The 18892-nt window shown below is 37.4% G+C and overlaps 1 protein-coding gene across 2 annotated transcripts in view; it reads left to right on the forward strand.

The window, feature by feature from the left end:
- The first annotated feature begins 8159 nt into the window (after positions 1-8159).
- Klhl7 (kelch like family member 7) overlaps positions 8160-18892 on the forward strand; it is a 58107-nt gene continuing 47374 nt past the window's right edge. For both annotated transcript variants that reach the window (XM_026414818.2, XM_026414819.2), the window contains exon 1: positions 8160-8567. In XM_026414818.2, the coding sequence (XP_026270603.1) occupies positions 8448-8567 (120 nt within the window). In that variant the 5' untranslated portion in view covers positions 8160-8447. The remainder of the gene's footprint in view (positions 8568-18892) is intronic.

Consider the following 18892-nt stretch of genomic DNA (forward strand, 5'->3'; position numbering starts at 1 on the left):
AAGTGATACTTAAGGCTTAATGTCATGGAAAATCCACCACTCCTGGGGATTTAACCCTTCAATTTTCCTTTACCTGGTTAAGAAAGTAGGAGAAGGTGCTCTTTGATGCAATATATTTCAATGGCACCAGACACCTCCTTCTATACCCCAAAATAATCGTTATTGTAGAAAACTTCAAGGCTACTTGGAATGAGGGCGTGTTGGTTAGAGATTCCAACACATAAAATACTCCTGGGAGAAATTAAGTGAGAACTTGTCTCTTTCCATCTCAAGTTTAAATGAGAGAGAGAGAATTTTTAATATTTATTTTTTAGTTATCGGCGGACACAACATCTTTCTTTGTAAGTGTTGCTGAGGATCGAACCCGGGCCGCACGCATGCCAGGCAAGTGTGCTACCGCTTGAGCCACATCCTCAGCCCCTCAAGTTTAAATGAATCAAAATTGTTTGATAGACTTGGGTGGCATGCCAAATTAGGAACAGGAAAGAGCAACAAGATCATTGTGAGATAATTTACCATAAAGATGGGAAAAGACAGGCTAAAAGATCAGCTAGAAAATGTGAGCTTTAAATCTGGATCCATTAGTGAACCTGCCTTCGACACAGTCATCCTGAAGACAGGATCAGGGCCTAGAGAATATCTATTTGAATCATGAAAGTTTGAATGTGATGAGGCTGGGCTGTTTTGGATACAGACCCCATTTGACTACACTACAAAATGCACATATTTTCTCTGCACAATGAGGAATGATCATACCCTGGAGCTGGGATCTGCAATATCCCTGGTGGAAATCTATAGCAGGTGGCCCATCTTGAGCCATAACTTTTTTGCTTGCCCTATTTGACAGCAACCCTGAGGTTCAGATTCAGCAGTAGCAACAGTGGCAACAGCATTGATAGTCACTGAGCAACTGGAGCACAGCCTGGTTAGGGCAGTCTTGAGACTACTCAGGTTTCAGAACACAGTGCACCAGGAGTCACTGTCAATGCTACATCAGCAGCACATTCTGGGTTCCAGCAACAGGGCTCTATGGAATCCTAAAGCCTCAAGGGGGCACACTGAGTTTTGAGTTTGCTAAAGAAAAACAAAAACAAACAAACAAAAAAAAAAACAGCTCAAAGGACAGATATGTGGACATGAAACATGAATCAGCATCTTTGGGATTTCTTGGACATACTTAGAGAGGGGAACTCTAAAAAAGACTGGACTTCCCATAATCACACATGCTACATTAAATTGGATAGTAACAGGAAATGTGTTTAGTTAGGGTCATATGAGGACATGTTTTTCCAAGTCACTCTTTGCTTCCCTGGATCCTTTTTTTACTTGAACTCTAATTTGGTAATCCACTTTAGCTCATTCCCCCTCTCTCCCTTGGAGAACTTATCCTGAATCTTCAGTGATTTCTTAGATATTTTTACATGTACATGATCTCAAATTCAATATATCTAAAACCTAACTCAATAAAAAATGCTTACAAATCAATAAGAAAAATTCCAAAAGAGAAATGAACAAACTGGCAACTTGCAAAAGAAAAAATTATAAATGATAAACATAAAAAGATGTTTAATCTCATTAAGAATTTTTAAGTAATGCTGAAAATAATTTGCCTGTCATACTGTTAAAGATTTTAAAAAGCAAGGGTTCCACTGTCATAATTTACATTTAAAGCTCTTTTAAAAAAGGTAAATACAATGTTTCCAACTTGTTACCAACTCTCATCCACTAAATCTTCAAGTACTTTTTAAAAATATTAAGAGTTTTAAATAATGAAGTGTTATGTTTCATATATCCAAATTCTCCATGAACTCATAGTTTGTTTTTAATCTAGTTGAAGTATAATGGACATATTTGAAACATACAGTCTGCTTGATTTTGCACCCATGTAACCATTACCACAATCACGATAATGAAATATCCATCATCCAAAATGTTTTCTTATGCCCCTTTTGAATTCTTCCCCCACTTACCTCTCCTTGTCCCCAACCCATGTTCCAAGAAATCACTGATTTGCTTTCTGTCACTATAAATTAGCTCACAATATCTAGAAATTTACATAAATAGAATGATATAATACATAATATTTTTTCTATATTCTTCTTGCCATAATGATTTTGATTTTCACTTTTTTACAATATCAATAACTAATTCCTTTTATTGCTGCATAGTACAAGTTGAGTATCCCTTTTCTGACATGTTTGGGACCAGAAGTATTTTTTTAAATTTTGGAATATTTTCATTATACATAATAAGATATCTGAGGCATGAGATCTGAGTCTAAACATGAAATTCTTTTTATGTTTTATATACATCTTATACATATAGGATGAAAGTAATTTTATAAAATATTTAAAATACTGTAGTACATGAAACAAAGTTTTATGAACTTGTAGTGTCATATCAATGCTCAAAAAGTTTTGGATTTTGGAGCAATTTGGATTTTAAATTTTCAGATTAAGGAAGCTCAAACAGTGATTTACTGTATGTATATATCACCTTTTTAATCACTTCACCTATTGATGGACATTGGGTTGTTTTCAGTTTTAGGCCATTACAAATAAATCTGTTTTATTATTTTTGTACAAGTCTTTGATAGGACATATACTTTCATTTCTTTGGGATAAAAACCTAGAAGCGGAATGGCCGATTCATATAGTATGTAGATATTCAACTTTAAGAAACCGCTAAACTGTTTTCCAAAATGGTTGTACATTTTACTAGCAGTATATGAGAGCTTCAGTTTTCCCATATCCTCACCACCATCTGATAAGGTTTTCTTTTTAGGTGTGAAGTGGTATCACAGTGATTTTAATTTGTAATTCCCTGATAACTAATGATGTTAAGGATATTTTCATAGTCTTATTTAATATATATGTATATTTTTTGGAGAAGCGTCTGCTTAGAACTCCCCCCACCAAAAAAAAAAAATTGGTTGGCTTGTTTTCCTCCTATTGAGTTTTGGGAGATGGTTTCTATTGACTGATTTTTTTTTCTGTTTTGGTATCACACTTTTCTATTTCTTTGTGTGTAATAATTCATTTGTCAAAGACTAACGTGTAGCCACTTTAATATGTCAACTCTAGGAATCAAATTAATTCCTCTCCACAAAGTTTTTGTAGCTATTTGTTTTTGTTGTTATTGCTGTTGCCTAGTACATTTCCTAGACTATTCTGTGTAGTCTAGATTCTTTGCCATGTGTCTCTGCTCAGTCAACCTGCTGATCATCAGCTAATGTTTTCACATAGATTTCCTTAAATGTTTTTTTTAATATATCTTTATTTATTTATTTATTTATTTTTATGTGGTGCTGAGGATCAAATCTAGTGCCTCTCACATGCTGAGTGCTCTACCACTGAGTCATAGCCTCAGTCCCAGATTTCCTTAAATGTTTTAAGCCAATAATTCTCCCACTCTGACTCTATGTTTGTGTTGAGTTGTGCCTTCAATACTCCAACTGTCATTTATAACTCTGCCTTACCCATCACTTGCTGCTTTTACAGAGCCTCAAAAGTCAACCACAAGTGAGAGTTCAAGTCTTTGTCAGTTTTTTCTTAGGCATGCAAATAGCTTGAGCATGAACATGGCCTTCCAGATTCCCAGGAATTCTTCATTTTCAATCGCAGTATTTCATTATGCCATATAATGATTAATTTTAGGTTTCAAGTTTACTGGGTTAAGGGACACCTAGAGAACTGGTAAAACATTTCTGAATAAATTTGTGAGGTTTTTTCCCAGAAGAAGTAAGTATTTAAATCAGTATACTGAATAGAAAAGATTCACCCTTCATGAAGGAGTGTGAGCATCATACAAAATTGGTTGAGGGCCCAAACAGAACAAAATGGTGGAGGAAGGGTAAAATCACTCTTTGCTCTGGAGCTGGGAAATTCATGTCTCCTACCTTCAGGTATCATAACTCCAGATTCTCAGGCCTTTTGACTCCGGGACTTATCAGGCCTTCAGACTAGGACTGAGAATTACACTGGTCTCTCTGGTTCTGAGACCTTTGGACTAAATTATACCACCAGCTTTCCTGATTGTCCAGATTTTAGTTGTTTTTGTTTTGATACTGAGAATTGAGCCCAGAGGTGCTTTACTATTGAGTCACATCCCAGTCCTTTTTGTTTTTTATTTTGAGACAGAGTCTCACTAAGTTGCCTAGGGCCTCACTAAATTGCTGAGGCTGGCTTTGAACCTGTGATCCTCATCCTCCCTAATCATTGAGATTTCAGGCGTGCACCAATGCACCCAGAAAAGCTTTTAGATAACATATCAAGGGACATCTCAATCTCCATAATTGTATGAACTCTCATAATAAATCCCCTCTTATCTCTCTCTCTCTCTCTCTCTCTCTCTCTCTCTCTCTCTCTTTCTCTCTCTCTCTCTCCATCCATCCAATTGATTCTGTTTTTCTAGAGAACCTTAATTCATATACCCAGTTTTTCCCTTTAAATATTTAGGGTGGACTTTGGCTAAACCCAGCTGGTAAAGCTGCCTCAAGCACATGCAGTATGAAATCATTGCCACTTATTGTTTTTGTCAAAACAATTTTGCTGGTAAGGTTATTTTCACAAAGGAAGCTCTGAGTCAGGTCAAATAGAGACAATCCCATTCTTGGTATTGTCTTTATTTGACAATTCAGCAAGCTGTTGGACAGGTCAAATACTAAAGATTCTTTGGAAATGGGACTTTGGTGGGAGTGAGGGATACCCAACTTATGTGGCCTCCTCCAGTGCTAGTAGTTTTCACAGTTACCATTGTTGTAAAGGTATGGGCTTTCAAGACCCACAAATCCAGGGACCAGGAAATGGATTAGGAAAAGTTAAAATACCACAAATTTCATTTCTTTTACTGAGATTCAGCCATAATTATGGAATAAATGCCCTTGAATTGTTATAAGCCTTTGATTAATTCCGAGCTTTTGGAAGTGGAGGGATTTGATTTTGACAACTTTCGCATACTATCGCTGCTTTTACAGAGAAATGGATTTGCAGAAGTCTTTACTCTGTAATTCTGAAAGTTGAGGTCACACTTAAGAATTCATATGCTATCTTATAAAATGTATGCATAACAACTATATTTCTTTGATTTTTGACAAGATTTTAAGGATATACCAAATCTTCTGCTTATAATTTTACATATATGATTGAACGAATTCTCCACAGACCATCTTATGGCTTGGTCAACCAAACTTGTTTCAAACTTTCATTACTTCTTACATACCTCCAATGCTAGGCACTGTACAACATATTGAAATAAGATTGCTGGCTGCTTCTTACAAGACAGGGTTGGTGTAGTGGGTATAGGAACTAATTCCTGGATGTCATTCCTACATTAGAAAGACTGCAAATAGCTTACTATATGAAAGTAATTGTGATCTACAAAAATACATCCCATTAAACACCAACAAAATGTATTCCCAATTTGATTTATCCTTAGTTTCCCAAAACACCCATGGCTATTCCAACAATACCTGATAGGATCAAACTCAGGACCTTGCTCATGCTAGGTGAATGCTCCACAACTATACCACATTCTCAGACCCCCAATATCTTACTTATTAGTTTAACAAAACAGTGTGACTTCATGAACACATGTGGTACCCAGTCTTGAAAATTACCTGCTTAAGTTAGAGACCCTGAATTTTAAACTTAGTTAACTTAATGGTAAACTTCATCTCACACATATCACCTGTTCTTCTGATTTCTTTCTAGGTTTCTGCTTCATTATTTTTTTTCCTCTTCAAATATATTTTGGGACTTCTTTCAAGAAGGATATGTTTTACATATTTCCCAAAGCTGTTACAAAAGTTCTCTATCACTCACACAAATCCATTGAAACAGAACTTTCATGCAACAAGCCTGGAAAAGCAGGTTTATTTCTCACAGACAAGTCAGAACAAATAACTCCAGGCTGGGGTTGTAGCTCAGTGATACAGCATTTGCCTAGCATGTATAAGGCCTTCAATTTTTTCCCAGCACTGAGAAAAAAAAACTTTTTTCAATCAAAATAAAATAAACAGAAGCCTAGGAACAACAGCAATCCAGTCCTCCAAAGCTCAGGAAAGCTACCCAGAGCAATTGGGAAGTCTCATCTCAGCATGCCCCACACTACACTGTAGTTTAGAAACCCTGAGAACATATCTCTCTGGGCTTTATACTCTAGGCATCACTGAATCACTGAAACCAAGGACTGTAGTACATCCTGTTCTGGGAGGAACAAGGATACAAGCTGGATTGTTCTGGACATTACCTCTCTCTCTCAGAATGTTGTATTCTATACTTATTCTGAGAACTATAAGCAAGAGAGGGGAGATCTGGGTTTCCAAGGTCATTCAGGGACCTGTTCTACTGCAAGTATATTCTCAGGGAACCAATTCAGGAAGGGTAGCGGGGGAACAAGATTTGATTCATTAGTATGCTGAGGGACATATTTTGGGAAATTCTGTATTAAATAATAATAGCCAGTATTATTAACTCAGTATATTAATACTGAGCACCTTGTGCTGGCACCAGTCTAAGAATTTTGGTAATACTTTTGCCAGTTTTATGTAGTAAGGTTTATTCTTACAGATAAGGAGATTAAGACACAAGAGAAGTTAAATAATCTTCTCAAAATTGCATGACTAGAAAGTTGAGGTGTTTGAGAGGCCAGGTGTGGTGGTGCATGCCTGTAATTGCAGCTCCAGAGGCGGAGTGAGGAGGATGGAGAGTTCAAAGCCAGCCTCAGCAATCTAGGAAGGTGCTAAGAAACTCCCTGAGGCCCTGTTTCTAATAAAATACAAAATAGGGCTGGGGATGTGGCTCAGTAGTTGAGTGCCCCTGAGCTCAATCCCCTGCATCCCCAACAACAACAACAACAAAAAAAAAAAAAAAAAAAGAAAGAAAAAAAAGTAGGGGTGTTTGATTTTGCATCAAGGCAAAATCATGCTTAACTTCTGTGCCATTTAATCTCCAAGGTTTCTTTTGAGTTCTGAGTTCTATGGCCCTTATGAGCTTTGATATTTCATATTCTGCAATATGTGAATGTTCAAACATCAAGTACTAAGGGTGCTATTCCTTGTTTCTTTTAACGTTGTTATAGAATAACACTCTAATATTACTTACATTTCTGCTTTAACATAGCCTTAGTGTTTCCAAGGCCTTAGAATTAGGATCAGTTTTCTACTTCCTTTCAATTAAAAAAATTATTCTTTTATTCTTCAGTATACTGGATCATTTAATAAATGATTTTTTTCTCATTTCTAATTTTATTAAGAATAAATGGGTCCTATTGCTAGGACCCATTGTAAATCTTCAAATTATCAATAGTTAAAATAGAAGCACATCTGAGAACCTCTAGATAAAAAAAAAAAAGATAAAAGTTTAGAGACACAAGTGTCCTTTTGTAAAATTTGAGATTCATAAGCCTCTTGCTTGCTTTCACTCTGTTGCTTGTCCTCATAAAAAGTAAAATGCTTCAATAGTGTAAGTTATTTCATATAAAAAATGTTTCCACATAGTCCTAAATATATCTAAGTAGAAAATTTAGAGAATATGTAGAAAATATCCAGAATGAAAAATAGCATACAATTGCAAATAATCCCGTACATTACTAAACACGAAAAAGAGTAAATAGTTACAAAAAGCACGTCTGTGAGTGCTAGGATTGAGTTCTGAGATCCCCAAGACACTTGGGGATGATTAAAACCTGATCGGTTTTAAACAGTAAGCCAGCCTAGTAAGCAGGCATTGTCCGCCAAGGAGACATCAATGGGACAGTGTATTCTTGCTTTATGAATTTCAAGCAAACAAATTTTGTGCTCCGCAGAATAAGCCTTTAGCTAGCAGTGTATGCCACCTATTAATCATTTGATATTTAGTGAGCACCCACGATATGCCACGCTCTCATACTGCAGTGAAGAAAGGCCAACCCTGTTCCCACGAAGTTTATACCCGGGGGAGACATTTTAGTCTTCCAATAATCCAAAATAGATAATCCCGTAATCTAAACCGAGAAATCTGCCTTTGGCCGATGGAAAGGAATGCGAGACGTTGGACCAGCTACGAGGCAACATCTAGTCAGCCTCAGACGCCAACAAATCCACCGGCGGCACCTGCAAGAGAGCGGCGCACAGCTGTGACGCACATAGGCCACGCCCCACTCCCTCCGCTGCGCCTCGCCGCCTTGGGCGCAGTACGCAGGCTCCTCGGCCGGATTCGAGTTTTGTGGGAGACGCAGCCCGGCTCGCAACGTCTCCCTCCTCAGAGTTCTGGAGCCGGCCGCGGCCTTGTCCTCCCTCTGTGGCCCAACCAACGCCGCAGTCCAGCCGCTCCAAAGCTGTGTGCTACGCGCTGCGGCTGCAGTCCTGACCGCAGTGTTTGGTCAGCAGAATCCCCAGAGGGCCGGGAGAGTGCGACCCGTCAACCCGCCCGGCGAGCCCCGGGCGTCAAGTGTCCGGCCGAGGGAGGATGGCAGCCTCCGGGGTGGAGAAGGGAAGTAAGAAGAAGACCGAGAAGAAACTTGCCGCTCGAGAGGAAGCTAAACTGTTGGCGGGTTTCATGGGCGTCATGAATAATATGCGGAAACAGGTACCGCCTCTGTGGGAGGGCGGGACGGCTGTGGGGTAGGGGTGGGGGGGTGTTCGGGGCACTGGTGCTGAAGACCCTCATCTTGTTCCTCGTCCGCCCTTTTTCCGCACGCTCTGAATCTGCAGTTAGTGAAGGGTCTCGTTAAATAGTTCTCGAACAAAAGTGCCTCCTCGTCCGCCAAGATGTGACTTCCAGGTCAGACTCCTGGGGGACTCGGGCAGGCTTTCGGAGTCGGGTATTAGTTGTGTAACAGCTGTGCCCTAGTTATCTCTTCGTGAGGCGAGGAGCCTTCTTTTGGCGAGCCGTTTTAAGGTGTCGTGAGATCTGGTGTAAAGAAGCCCATTGGCACGGCCCATTCTGAAGCCCCCAAAGGGAGAAGTATTGCTGGCTTGAAATAAGCTTCTCTTGAATAAAGATCCCCCCACCTCCTGTGTTACCCAGGTGGAGCTAGTGGAAGACAGATCCTCCTGTACGTGTTAATTTAGAGAGAAACAGTCATCGATAAATACCATGCCATCTTCTAAGGACACTGTACGCCCCTGTTATTAAGAGGAGCTCTTTGTTCTGTCTTTGATGTGTGGTGCATTCATGAAAGTCTGCAGCACGTTGGCGAAAGGTGGGTTATGAAAAGAAGAGATTTTAACGCTGGAAAGAGAAGATAGAAAGGTTTATTTTTAATTTAAAAATATTTCCATATCGTTCTAATTTATCAATGAGCTTTAAAAGGTCGCTTGGATACTTTTTGATTCTTAGGCTTTACTTAGTAGAAAATATACGTGTAAGGAGACATGGAATGTTTCGGATTTGTTGACTGGTACCGTTTTTCAAGAGGGCAAAGCAGGATGTAAATATAACTACAAACCCTACTGCTTTTCTGGTAGTTTTCTTGGGAGTATGGGCAATAGTAGAGGAATTTCAGAATTTTTATGAGGATATTAACACCTGATTTTATTCAGCAAACACTATCCACAGGGATCTTGTCTTTGTTTACCAGTTCCTAGCTATTGCTCTGGTGCACTGTGCCATCTACGGGAATGTCTTTAAATCTTAACTGATCTTTGTACTGAACCATCTGTGAATAGCTGAATTCATTCTTTTGTGTAACTTTCATATATCTCTTATCATGTGACCATTTTTATTTTTAATATCACTGATTTCAAATTGCTTGTACATTTCACTGGTGTCTGCCTGTAATTGTAATTGAACTCAATTCATAAGGGCTGAAATTTGTTGAGGACTCAATATGGTACCCTCCCACGCCCTCAGACATAAGTGCTTTCATCTGTTGACTAGCATTGTGAAGCATTGCCTCACTCCTTAAGTAGATGGGGTGCAGCATCAGATGTTTACTTGAGGAGAGGGAATTGTCTGAGACTGTATGTTTAGTTCTTTGGATTTAAAAATTGATTCAAGTACATTTCTTAGACCTAGCTTTAGACTGTAGTAACATCTGTCTATTTACTGGTAAAATAGAAACAGTTACTTTCACTTACAGAAAAAATCAAGTTTTTGTTACTGAGTAGGAAGAGAGAAACAGATAATTAGTGAGCAACCAGGGATCTCTTCTATAGTAGTTAAGGACTCTTGACCTGGGTGAGTCTTCTTTTGTCATTGGTTTCAAATGTAATTCAGTCAGTTTTCTAAGAGTACTTTTTATCAACTCCATGGGATCCTGCATCTTTTGTAAGATGTGCAGTTTTACTTTGTAGTTGATTTACAGTGTTTATATTGTTCTATTTGACATTATTACACAAGAAAGACTTCACCAAGAATGACTGATAAAGCAGTTGATGAGAATTGGCAGAAACAGAAGCTGGTTTGAACTAGAGAAGAAATATTTGAGGTCCAATTTTATAAGTATTCTTAATTCTGTAGTAAATATTTTTGTTATGACTTTGTTTTTTGCTTTCCCTTTTAACATATTGCATAGAGGATGAGGATAATAAATACCTGGATGACAAGAACCCTCTGTGTATACTCAGAATCATTCTTCAAGAATTTGAGACTACTCTGAAATTAACATATTTCAATTAAAATTCCTGCCCCACATTAATTTTTTTTTGTGATCTTAAAAGATGCATTAGGCATTTTGCTAGATTCCAGTATTACAATGATAACCAAAACTTGAGAGTCCTGATTTATATATCATTTCATCTTTCTGTAGCTGTATTAGTCTAACACTATAATAAAATACTTGAGACTGAGAAATTTATAAAGAAAATAAGTTTATTTAGTTCAAAATTTTGGAAATCCAAGAGATTGGCCAGCATTTTTTCAGCTTCTTATGAAGGCCATATGCTGTACCATGAAAACCAGAAGGGAATCAAGTATATGGAAGAGAAGCATGTGTGTAAGAGAACAATCAAGACTGAGGGAAGGTATTAAGCTTGCTTTATAACAATCACTGTCACAATAACTGAGCCACTCTTGTGAGAACAGTAATCCTTTCATAAGAGTGGAGCCACCATGACCTAATTAGCTCTTAAAGGGCCTATTTTACTAGCTAGTATACATGCATTTCAGTGTGAGTTTTAGTGGGGAAAAAACACATCCAAACCATAGCAGTAACCTAGTGGCCAATTCTGTACATAGAGATAAAAGAGAGTTCTGTAACTTTAACTTCTCATGGAGCCTTTTTCTATATCCTTTTTGTCATTTCTAGCTTTTTGATTTTAAGTAAACTTTCCATGGGGCTGGGGTTGTGGCTCAGCAGTAGAACACTTGCCTAGCAGGTACAAGGCCATAGGTTCAATCCCCAGCACCACATAAAAATAAATAAATAAAATAAAAATATTGTGTCCAACTAAAAAATAAATATTAAAAAAGTATAGGATACCCGTAAGAGGGCACAAATCAGAAACATGAAGCTGAATGAATTAATACAAAGTGAACACACTACCACCAAAAGGACTAGAACATGTCTAAACATATAGGGACCCCCATTATATCCTTTTCATGAAACCTTCCCACCCCCAGAATGGTAACCATTATTCTATCATCATAGATTTGTTTTTTGATTTTTTTAAATATCCTTTTTTAGTTGTAGTTGGACTCAATACCTTTATTTATTTTTATGTGGTTCTAAGGATCTAACCCAGCACCTTGCACGTTGTGGCCAAGCACTCTACCACTGAATCAAAACCCCCAACCCTTCAGATTTGTTTTACTAACTTAACTAACTTACTTTCTAACTTACTTTCCATCACCAAATCTATTAACCTATTTTAATACTTTCTCATTTTGCTGCAATGGAGAAATTGCATCTTTTTTTCTCTCAGGCCAGTGCTTCTTTCTAGACTTTGGCTTCCTTGATGCTAACCTTCCCAGAAAAGTTATGCATCTTTAATTGTTGGGCATCTTTAATTTCTTTCTCTGCTGACCCATTATATCAGTATTAAGCATATTTTAGCTTCTCCAGTTTTTGAGCTAACCAACAAGTCTATCCATGCATTCTAATCTTAACATTTCCCTCTAAATAATAACTCTTGTCCCCCTGTTAAACTCAAAAGTTGGGTAGGATCACTATCTTTCTTTACTCATCATTTATTTATGGCTCTATTTCAGTTGGGTTCTCAAATCATTCATTCAGATCACTGTGCATTAGTCATTTTGCTAGATTCCAGTGTTACAATGATAACCAAAACTTAAAAGAGTCCTAATCCTTATGCAGGTTATAGTCTAGTAGGAGAGTGATGCATTTGTCAGGAAATCACAAATACATACAAAATTACAATAGTGGTGGATTATTAAGAAGAAAACATGGTACCATGAGGGCATATGGAGATGGATGATTTGACTCTCAGGAAGTTTTTCTAAAGAAGTTACAACTGGAAGCTGACATAAGAATAGGTGTTAGCTGGGCAGAGGGAGGAACCTCTCAGGTAAAGGGAACAACATGTGCAGAGGCTGGAGACCTTCCTGGAAAGTATAATACATAATTAAAGACCTGTATGACTGAAGCCCAGAACATAAGGGGGAAGATTATGCAAGATGAAGCTGACAAAAAAGCTAGGGACTTGCCCATGTATCACTTCAAAAGTCAGATTAGTGGGTTCTTCCATATTCTGAAAGGGGTGTGTGTGTGTGTGTGTGTGTGTGTGTGTGTGTGTGTGTGTAGGGATGGGTGGGTTATATCAGTTTCTTTTGAAAAAGATGGCTCTCTGCTCTGTGGTGAATGAAATATAGAGCTCTCAGAATGGTTGCCAGCAGATCAAACATGAGTTGTAGTATTTCAGTGAGACATGATAATCCTTTGCACTGAGGTGGTGAAGACAGCAACAGAAATATCAATGAAAAAAATATATACTTAAAATATTTATCATCACTTGGTGATCGCTATCATATGTGGTTTTGACAATTAAATTAGATAACCAATTTAAGATAACTTAGAACAGAACCTGAAAATGATAAATATTAATATTAGTTTATTGCTGTTGTGTTGCTGGTGGTTGATTGGATGAGGGAGATTCAATACAAGGTGTCACAACCTTTAGGATTCTGGACTACATAACTAGATGGATAATGACACTATTCAGTGAGAAGTACTGGAAAGGCAAGACTCTTATTGATAGAAAGGATTGTAATTTGTGTTTTAGACGTATGTTCAATTTGGGATGTCATTCAGTCAGCAGGTCTGAAGGGTGGTGGGTTAAAAGTGTAAATTTGTGAATTATCTGCATGTAGAAAACAAATTCTTCATTGAAACCATGGAGAGTCAAGAGTCTAGGATAAAGGCTAATGAATGAGCCTGTAAAAGAGATGGAAAAATAATGGACAGAAGAGTAGGAGAAAAAGACGAGTTTTGAAAATTAGAAGAGATTGTTTAAAAGGGAAGATTGCAAATTTTGAAGCTAATGAGAGATCAGTAAAAGCAGAACTAAAAATATATATTCACAGAGCAACACAAAGGGGTTTGTTGACTATTGAGAGTTACATTGTTGGAGAGACAGATGGGAATCAGATTGATGTGAGCTGACATGAGGAAGAGATTAAGAAATTGAAGCAGCTTTTGAGAAATTTTCCCTGAAGGGAGCAAGGGACTCAAATGAAGTTGCTTGTTTTATTTATTTAAATGGGAGGGATATAAATCTGTTTAAAAACTAGTAGAAAGAATTCATTTAAGATGAAGAGGTTGAATTTATAAGGAATAGAATGAGTAGTTGATAATTCCTGAGATGAGATCAAAGTAAATACGATTAATCTTGGGGAGTGGGGTAGCAATTCCTTTAACTAAGAAATGGGCAGGAGGACAGGATTGGTAGTTAGGTGTGTTTAGAATTAGAAGAATGTAGGAGTTTCTATCCAGAGACTTCTCTTTTCTCTGAATCATAGGAGATGAGATGATCTGCAAAATTGGAGGAAGAAGAAGGTAAAGCTAGAAGTTGAAGAAAGCAGTGTTTGTAAATGGTATGGTAGATGACAATGTTTTTGAAGGTTCTTTTGAGATTATTATGACTTTATAATGAATACTATCCTTATGTGGTCTTCAAAGCCCTGTCTTTTCTGATCCCACCTTATTTCACCAATCATATCTGATATCACTTTTCTCTTGGCCTAGATATGTCAACACCTTCTGTAGACTCTTATTTTGTTCCTTTCTTTCATACACTTATCATCTCTCTAAAAATATAGTTGGCACTTTTTAGTTTAAAAAGTGTCTTTGCTACTAAATCTAAGCAAGGATTGACTGTGACTGTGTCTTGTTCAGTGTCAGAGTCCCAACATCTACCACATAGGTGCTCAAGTATTTGATAAATGAAAGTTGGTGTATGGGTATATCTAGAGGTTGAGATCACAGTAAGAAGAAAAGTAGTCAGAATGAAATGCTGGGAAATAGCATATTAAAAAGATAGGAAGTAAAATGCATTAGAAATGAAAGATTGGAATAGTATATTTGAGACCAAGATATAAATTACAAAAAAGAGGCGATAGGAATATGAAATGTTATAGGGAGGCCAAAAAAAAGTATTGGCTGGATTTGAAATTGATAAACTTAGAAAATGAGTTTTAATGGAATCCTGGGGACTGGAGGCACAAATTTTAGAGAATGTAGGAGGGACAGAGGGTAAATATATAGACAAGAGCTGTCTCCTGTGATGCCCAGACTTTCCAGAAAGGGACTAATGTTCTTCCTTTAAACTCCAGTAGTATTCAGTGCATGCTAACACTTTGACACTACATGTTGGTTGAATGAATGAGTACAAAAGCTTATCTTGAGAAGAGATACAATTGGATTAAAATTTCCTTCTAAGGAGAAGAGAGATAATCAAGATGGAAAGTATAAGAACCAGGGTAGCCCCCAAAACTCTCTAGCCTTTCTCTAGGCCACTGCATTCATTGCAACTCATGACTGCCTACAGTATCCTTCTCTTTCACGGTTTCAGATCCTGGAGAAAGAGAACCCGATAATTATAGTTTTCATTGAATCAGTGAATCGGTTATCTATGGTAAGGAGAGCAGAGCCACGTAAAGGAACCATCTTAGGTAATGAGGCCACTACTTCAGAAGGAGGAAATAAGTAAGTCAGTAAGCTACTCCCCTTAGTGTCCACTATAATGAATTTCATCAGAGAAATAGCTGGTATATTATATATTTTAGTATGTAATAAGAAATAACTGGTATATTATATATTTTAGTATGTAAGAATATAATTTACTTATATTTTGTTGAACCCTTGTCAAAAATTCAGTTGGTATAATTAATATTTAAGAAAGACACTTTTAAGGATATGCCATCTATACTAATTCTCATGAATTCTATATAAGGTTAGCTAACTAGTAAATGGCATAGTAGAATTAAATTAGTTCTTCAGACCTTTTATTAAAAAATTTCAATTGGATTTGATTAAATGTTATACTTGAAACTTTTATTCAGAAAAATTAAAAGCATTTTTGTGTGTGTCCTTTATAAGACTCGTTTTAGCCAGGCACAGTGGCGCACGCCTGTAATCCCAGCAGCCGGGGAGGCTGAGGCAGAAGGGTCATGAGCTCAAAACCAGACTCGGCAAAAGCAAGACACTAAGCAACTCAGTGAGACCCTGTCTCTAAATAAAATACAAAATAGGGATGGGGATGTGGCTCAGTGGTCAAGTGTCCCTGAATTCAATCGCTGGTACAAAAGAAAACCTTGTTTTTGTGATGTCTTTTGCCACCTATTACTTTGGGAAGCAGCATACTATAGTGAACTTTGGAATCAAATAGATTTAGGTTTTTTTTTTTTAATTGGTTGTTCAAAACATTACAAAGCTCTTGACATATCATATTTCATACATTAGATTCAAGTGGGTTATGAACGCCCATTTTTACCCCAAATACAGATTGCAGAATCACATCGGTTACACATCCACATTTTTACATAATGCCATATTAGTAACTGTTGTATTCTGCTACCTTTCCTATCCTCTACTATCCCCCCTCCCCTCCCCTCCCCTCCCATCTTCTCTCTCTACCCCATCTACTGTAATTCATTTCTCTTCTTGTTTTTTTTTCCATTCCCCTCACAACCTCTTATATGTAATTTTGAATAACAATGAGGGTCTCCTTCCATTTCCATGCAATTTCCCTTTTCTCTCCCTTTCCCTCCCACCTCATGTCTCTGTTTAATGTTAATCTTTTCCTCCTGCTCTTCCTCCCTGCTCTGTTCTTAGTTGCTCTCATTATATCAATGAAGACATTTGGCATTTGTTTTTTAGGGATTGGCTAGCTTCACTTAGCATAATCTGCTCTAGTGCCATCCATTTCCCTGCAAATTCCATGATTTTGTCATTTTTTAGTGCTGCGTAATACTCCATGGTGTATAAATGCCACATTTTTTTTTTTATCAATCATCTATTGAAGGGCATCGGGTTGGTTCCACAGTCTAGCTATTGTGAATTGTGCTGCTATGAACATTGATGTGGCAGTATCCCTGTAGTACGCTCTTTTAAGGTCTTCAGGGAATAGTCCGAGAAGGGCAATAGCTGGGTCAAATGGTAGTTCCATTCCCAGCTTTCCCAGGAATCTCCATACTGCTTTCCAAATTGGCCACACCAATTTGCAGTCCCACCAGCAATGTACAAGTGTACCCTTTTCCCCACATCCTCGGCAGCACTTGTTGTTGTTTGACTTCATAATGGCTGCTAATCTTACTGGAGTGAGATGGTATCTTAGGGTGGTTTTGATTTGCATTTCTCTGACTGCTAGAGATGGTGAGCACTTTTTCATGTACTTGTTGATTGATTGTATGTCCTCCTCTGAGAAGTGTCTGTTCAGGTCCTTGGCCCGTTTGTTGATTGGGTTATTTGTTGTCTTATTTAATTTTTTGAGTTCTTTGTATACTCCGGATATTAGGGCTCTATCTGAAGTGTGATGAGTAAAAATTTGTTCCCATGATGTAGGCTCCCTATTTACCTCTCCTATTGTTTCTCTTGCTGAGAAAAAACTTTTTAGTTTAAGTAAGTCCCATTTGTTGATTCTTGTTATTAACTCTTGTGCTATGGGTGTCCTATTAAGGAATTTGGAACCCGACCCCACAATATGTAGATTGGAGCTAACTTTTTCTTCTATCAGACGCAGAGTCTCTGATTTGAGGTCAAGCTCCTTGATCCATTTTGAGTTAACTTTTGTGCATGGCGAGAGAAAGGGATTCAGTTTTCATTTTGTTGCATATGGATTTCCAGTTTTCCCAGCACCATTTGTTGAAGATGCTATCCTTCCTCCATTGCATACTTTTAGCCCCTTTATCAAATATAAGATAGTTATAACTTTGTGGATTAGTCTCTGTGTCCTTTATTCTGTACCATTGGTCTACCTGCCTGTTTTGGTACCAGTACCATGCTGTTTTTGTTACTATTGCTCTGTAATATAGTTTGAAATCTGGTATCGCTATACTGCCTGATTCACACTTCCTACTTAGAGTTGCTTTTGCTATTATGGGTCTTTTATTTTTCCATATGAATTTCATGATTGCTTTATCTATTTCTACAAGAAATGCCGTTGGGATTTTGATTGGCATTGCATTAAACCTATAGAGAACTTTTGGTAATATCCGCCATTTTGATGATGTTAGTTCTGCCTATCCATGAACAGGGTATATTTTTCCATCTTCTAAGATCTTCTTCTATTTCTCTCTTTAGGGTTCTGTAGTTTTCATTGTAGAAATCTTTCACCTCTTTTGTTAGGTTGATTCCCAAGTATTTTATTTTTTTTTTGAGGATATTGTGAATGGGGTGTTTTTCCTCATTTCCGTTTCAGAAGTTTTGTCGCTGATATACAGAAATGCCTTTGATTTATGCGTGTTGATTTTATATCCTGCCACTTTGCTGAATTCATTTATTAGTTCTAGTAGTTTTTTTGTAGACCCTTTTGGTCTTCTACGTATAGAATCATATCATCTGCAAATAATGATAATTTAAGTTTTTCTTTTCTTATTTTTATGCCTTTAATTTCTTTCATCTTTCTAATTGCTCTGGCCAGCGTTTCGAGAACTATATTGAATAGAAGTGGTGATAGAGGGCATCCCTGTCTTGTTCCAGATTTTAGAGGGCCTTCAATTTTTCTCCATTCAGAATGATGCTAGCCTGAGGCTTAGCATAGATAGCTTTTACAATGTTGTGGTAAGTTCCTGTTATCCCTAGTTTTTCTAATGCTGTACTTTGTCGAATGCTTTTTCTGCATCTATCGAGATGATCGTATGGTTCTTATCTTTAAGTCTATTGATGTGGTGAATAACATTTATTGATTTCCGTATATTGAACCATCCTTGCATCCCAGGGATGAATCCTACTTGATCATGGTGCACAATTTTTTTGATGTGTTTTTGTATCCGATTCACCAGAATTTTATTGAGGATTTTTGCATCTAGGTTCATTAGAGATATTGGTCTGTAGTTTTCTTTCTTTGAGGTGTCTTTGTCTGGTTTCGGAATCAGAGTGATGTTGGCCTCATAGAATGAATTTGGAAGAGCTCCCTCTTTTTCTATTTCCTGAAATAACTTGAAAAGTATTGGTATTAATTCTTCTTTAAAGGTTTTGTAAAACTCCGCTGTATACCCATCTGGTCCTGGGCTTTTCTTGGTTGGTAGTCTTTTGATTGCTTCTTCTATTTCATCCATTGATATAGGTCTGTTCAAATTGTGTGTGTCCTCCTGACTCAGTCTGGGCAAATCATATGATTTAAGAAATTTATCGATGTCTTCACTATCTTCTATTTTATTGGAATATAGGTTTTCAAAATAGTTCCTAATTATCTTCTGTATTTCTGTAGTATCTGTTGTGATGTTGCCTTTTTCATCCCGTATATTAGTAATTTGAGTTCTCTCTCTTCTTCTCTTCTTTAGCATGGCTAAGG

Source organism: Urocitellus parryii, chromosome 3 (genome assembly GCF_045843805.1).
Source record: "Urocitellus parryii isolate mUroPar1 chromosome 3, mUroPar1.hap1, whole genome shotgun sequence".
Classification (NCBI taxonomy): domain Eukaryota; kingdom Metazoa; phylum Chordata; class Mammalia; order Rodentia; family Sciuridae; genus Urocitellus; species Urocitellus parryii.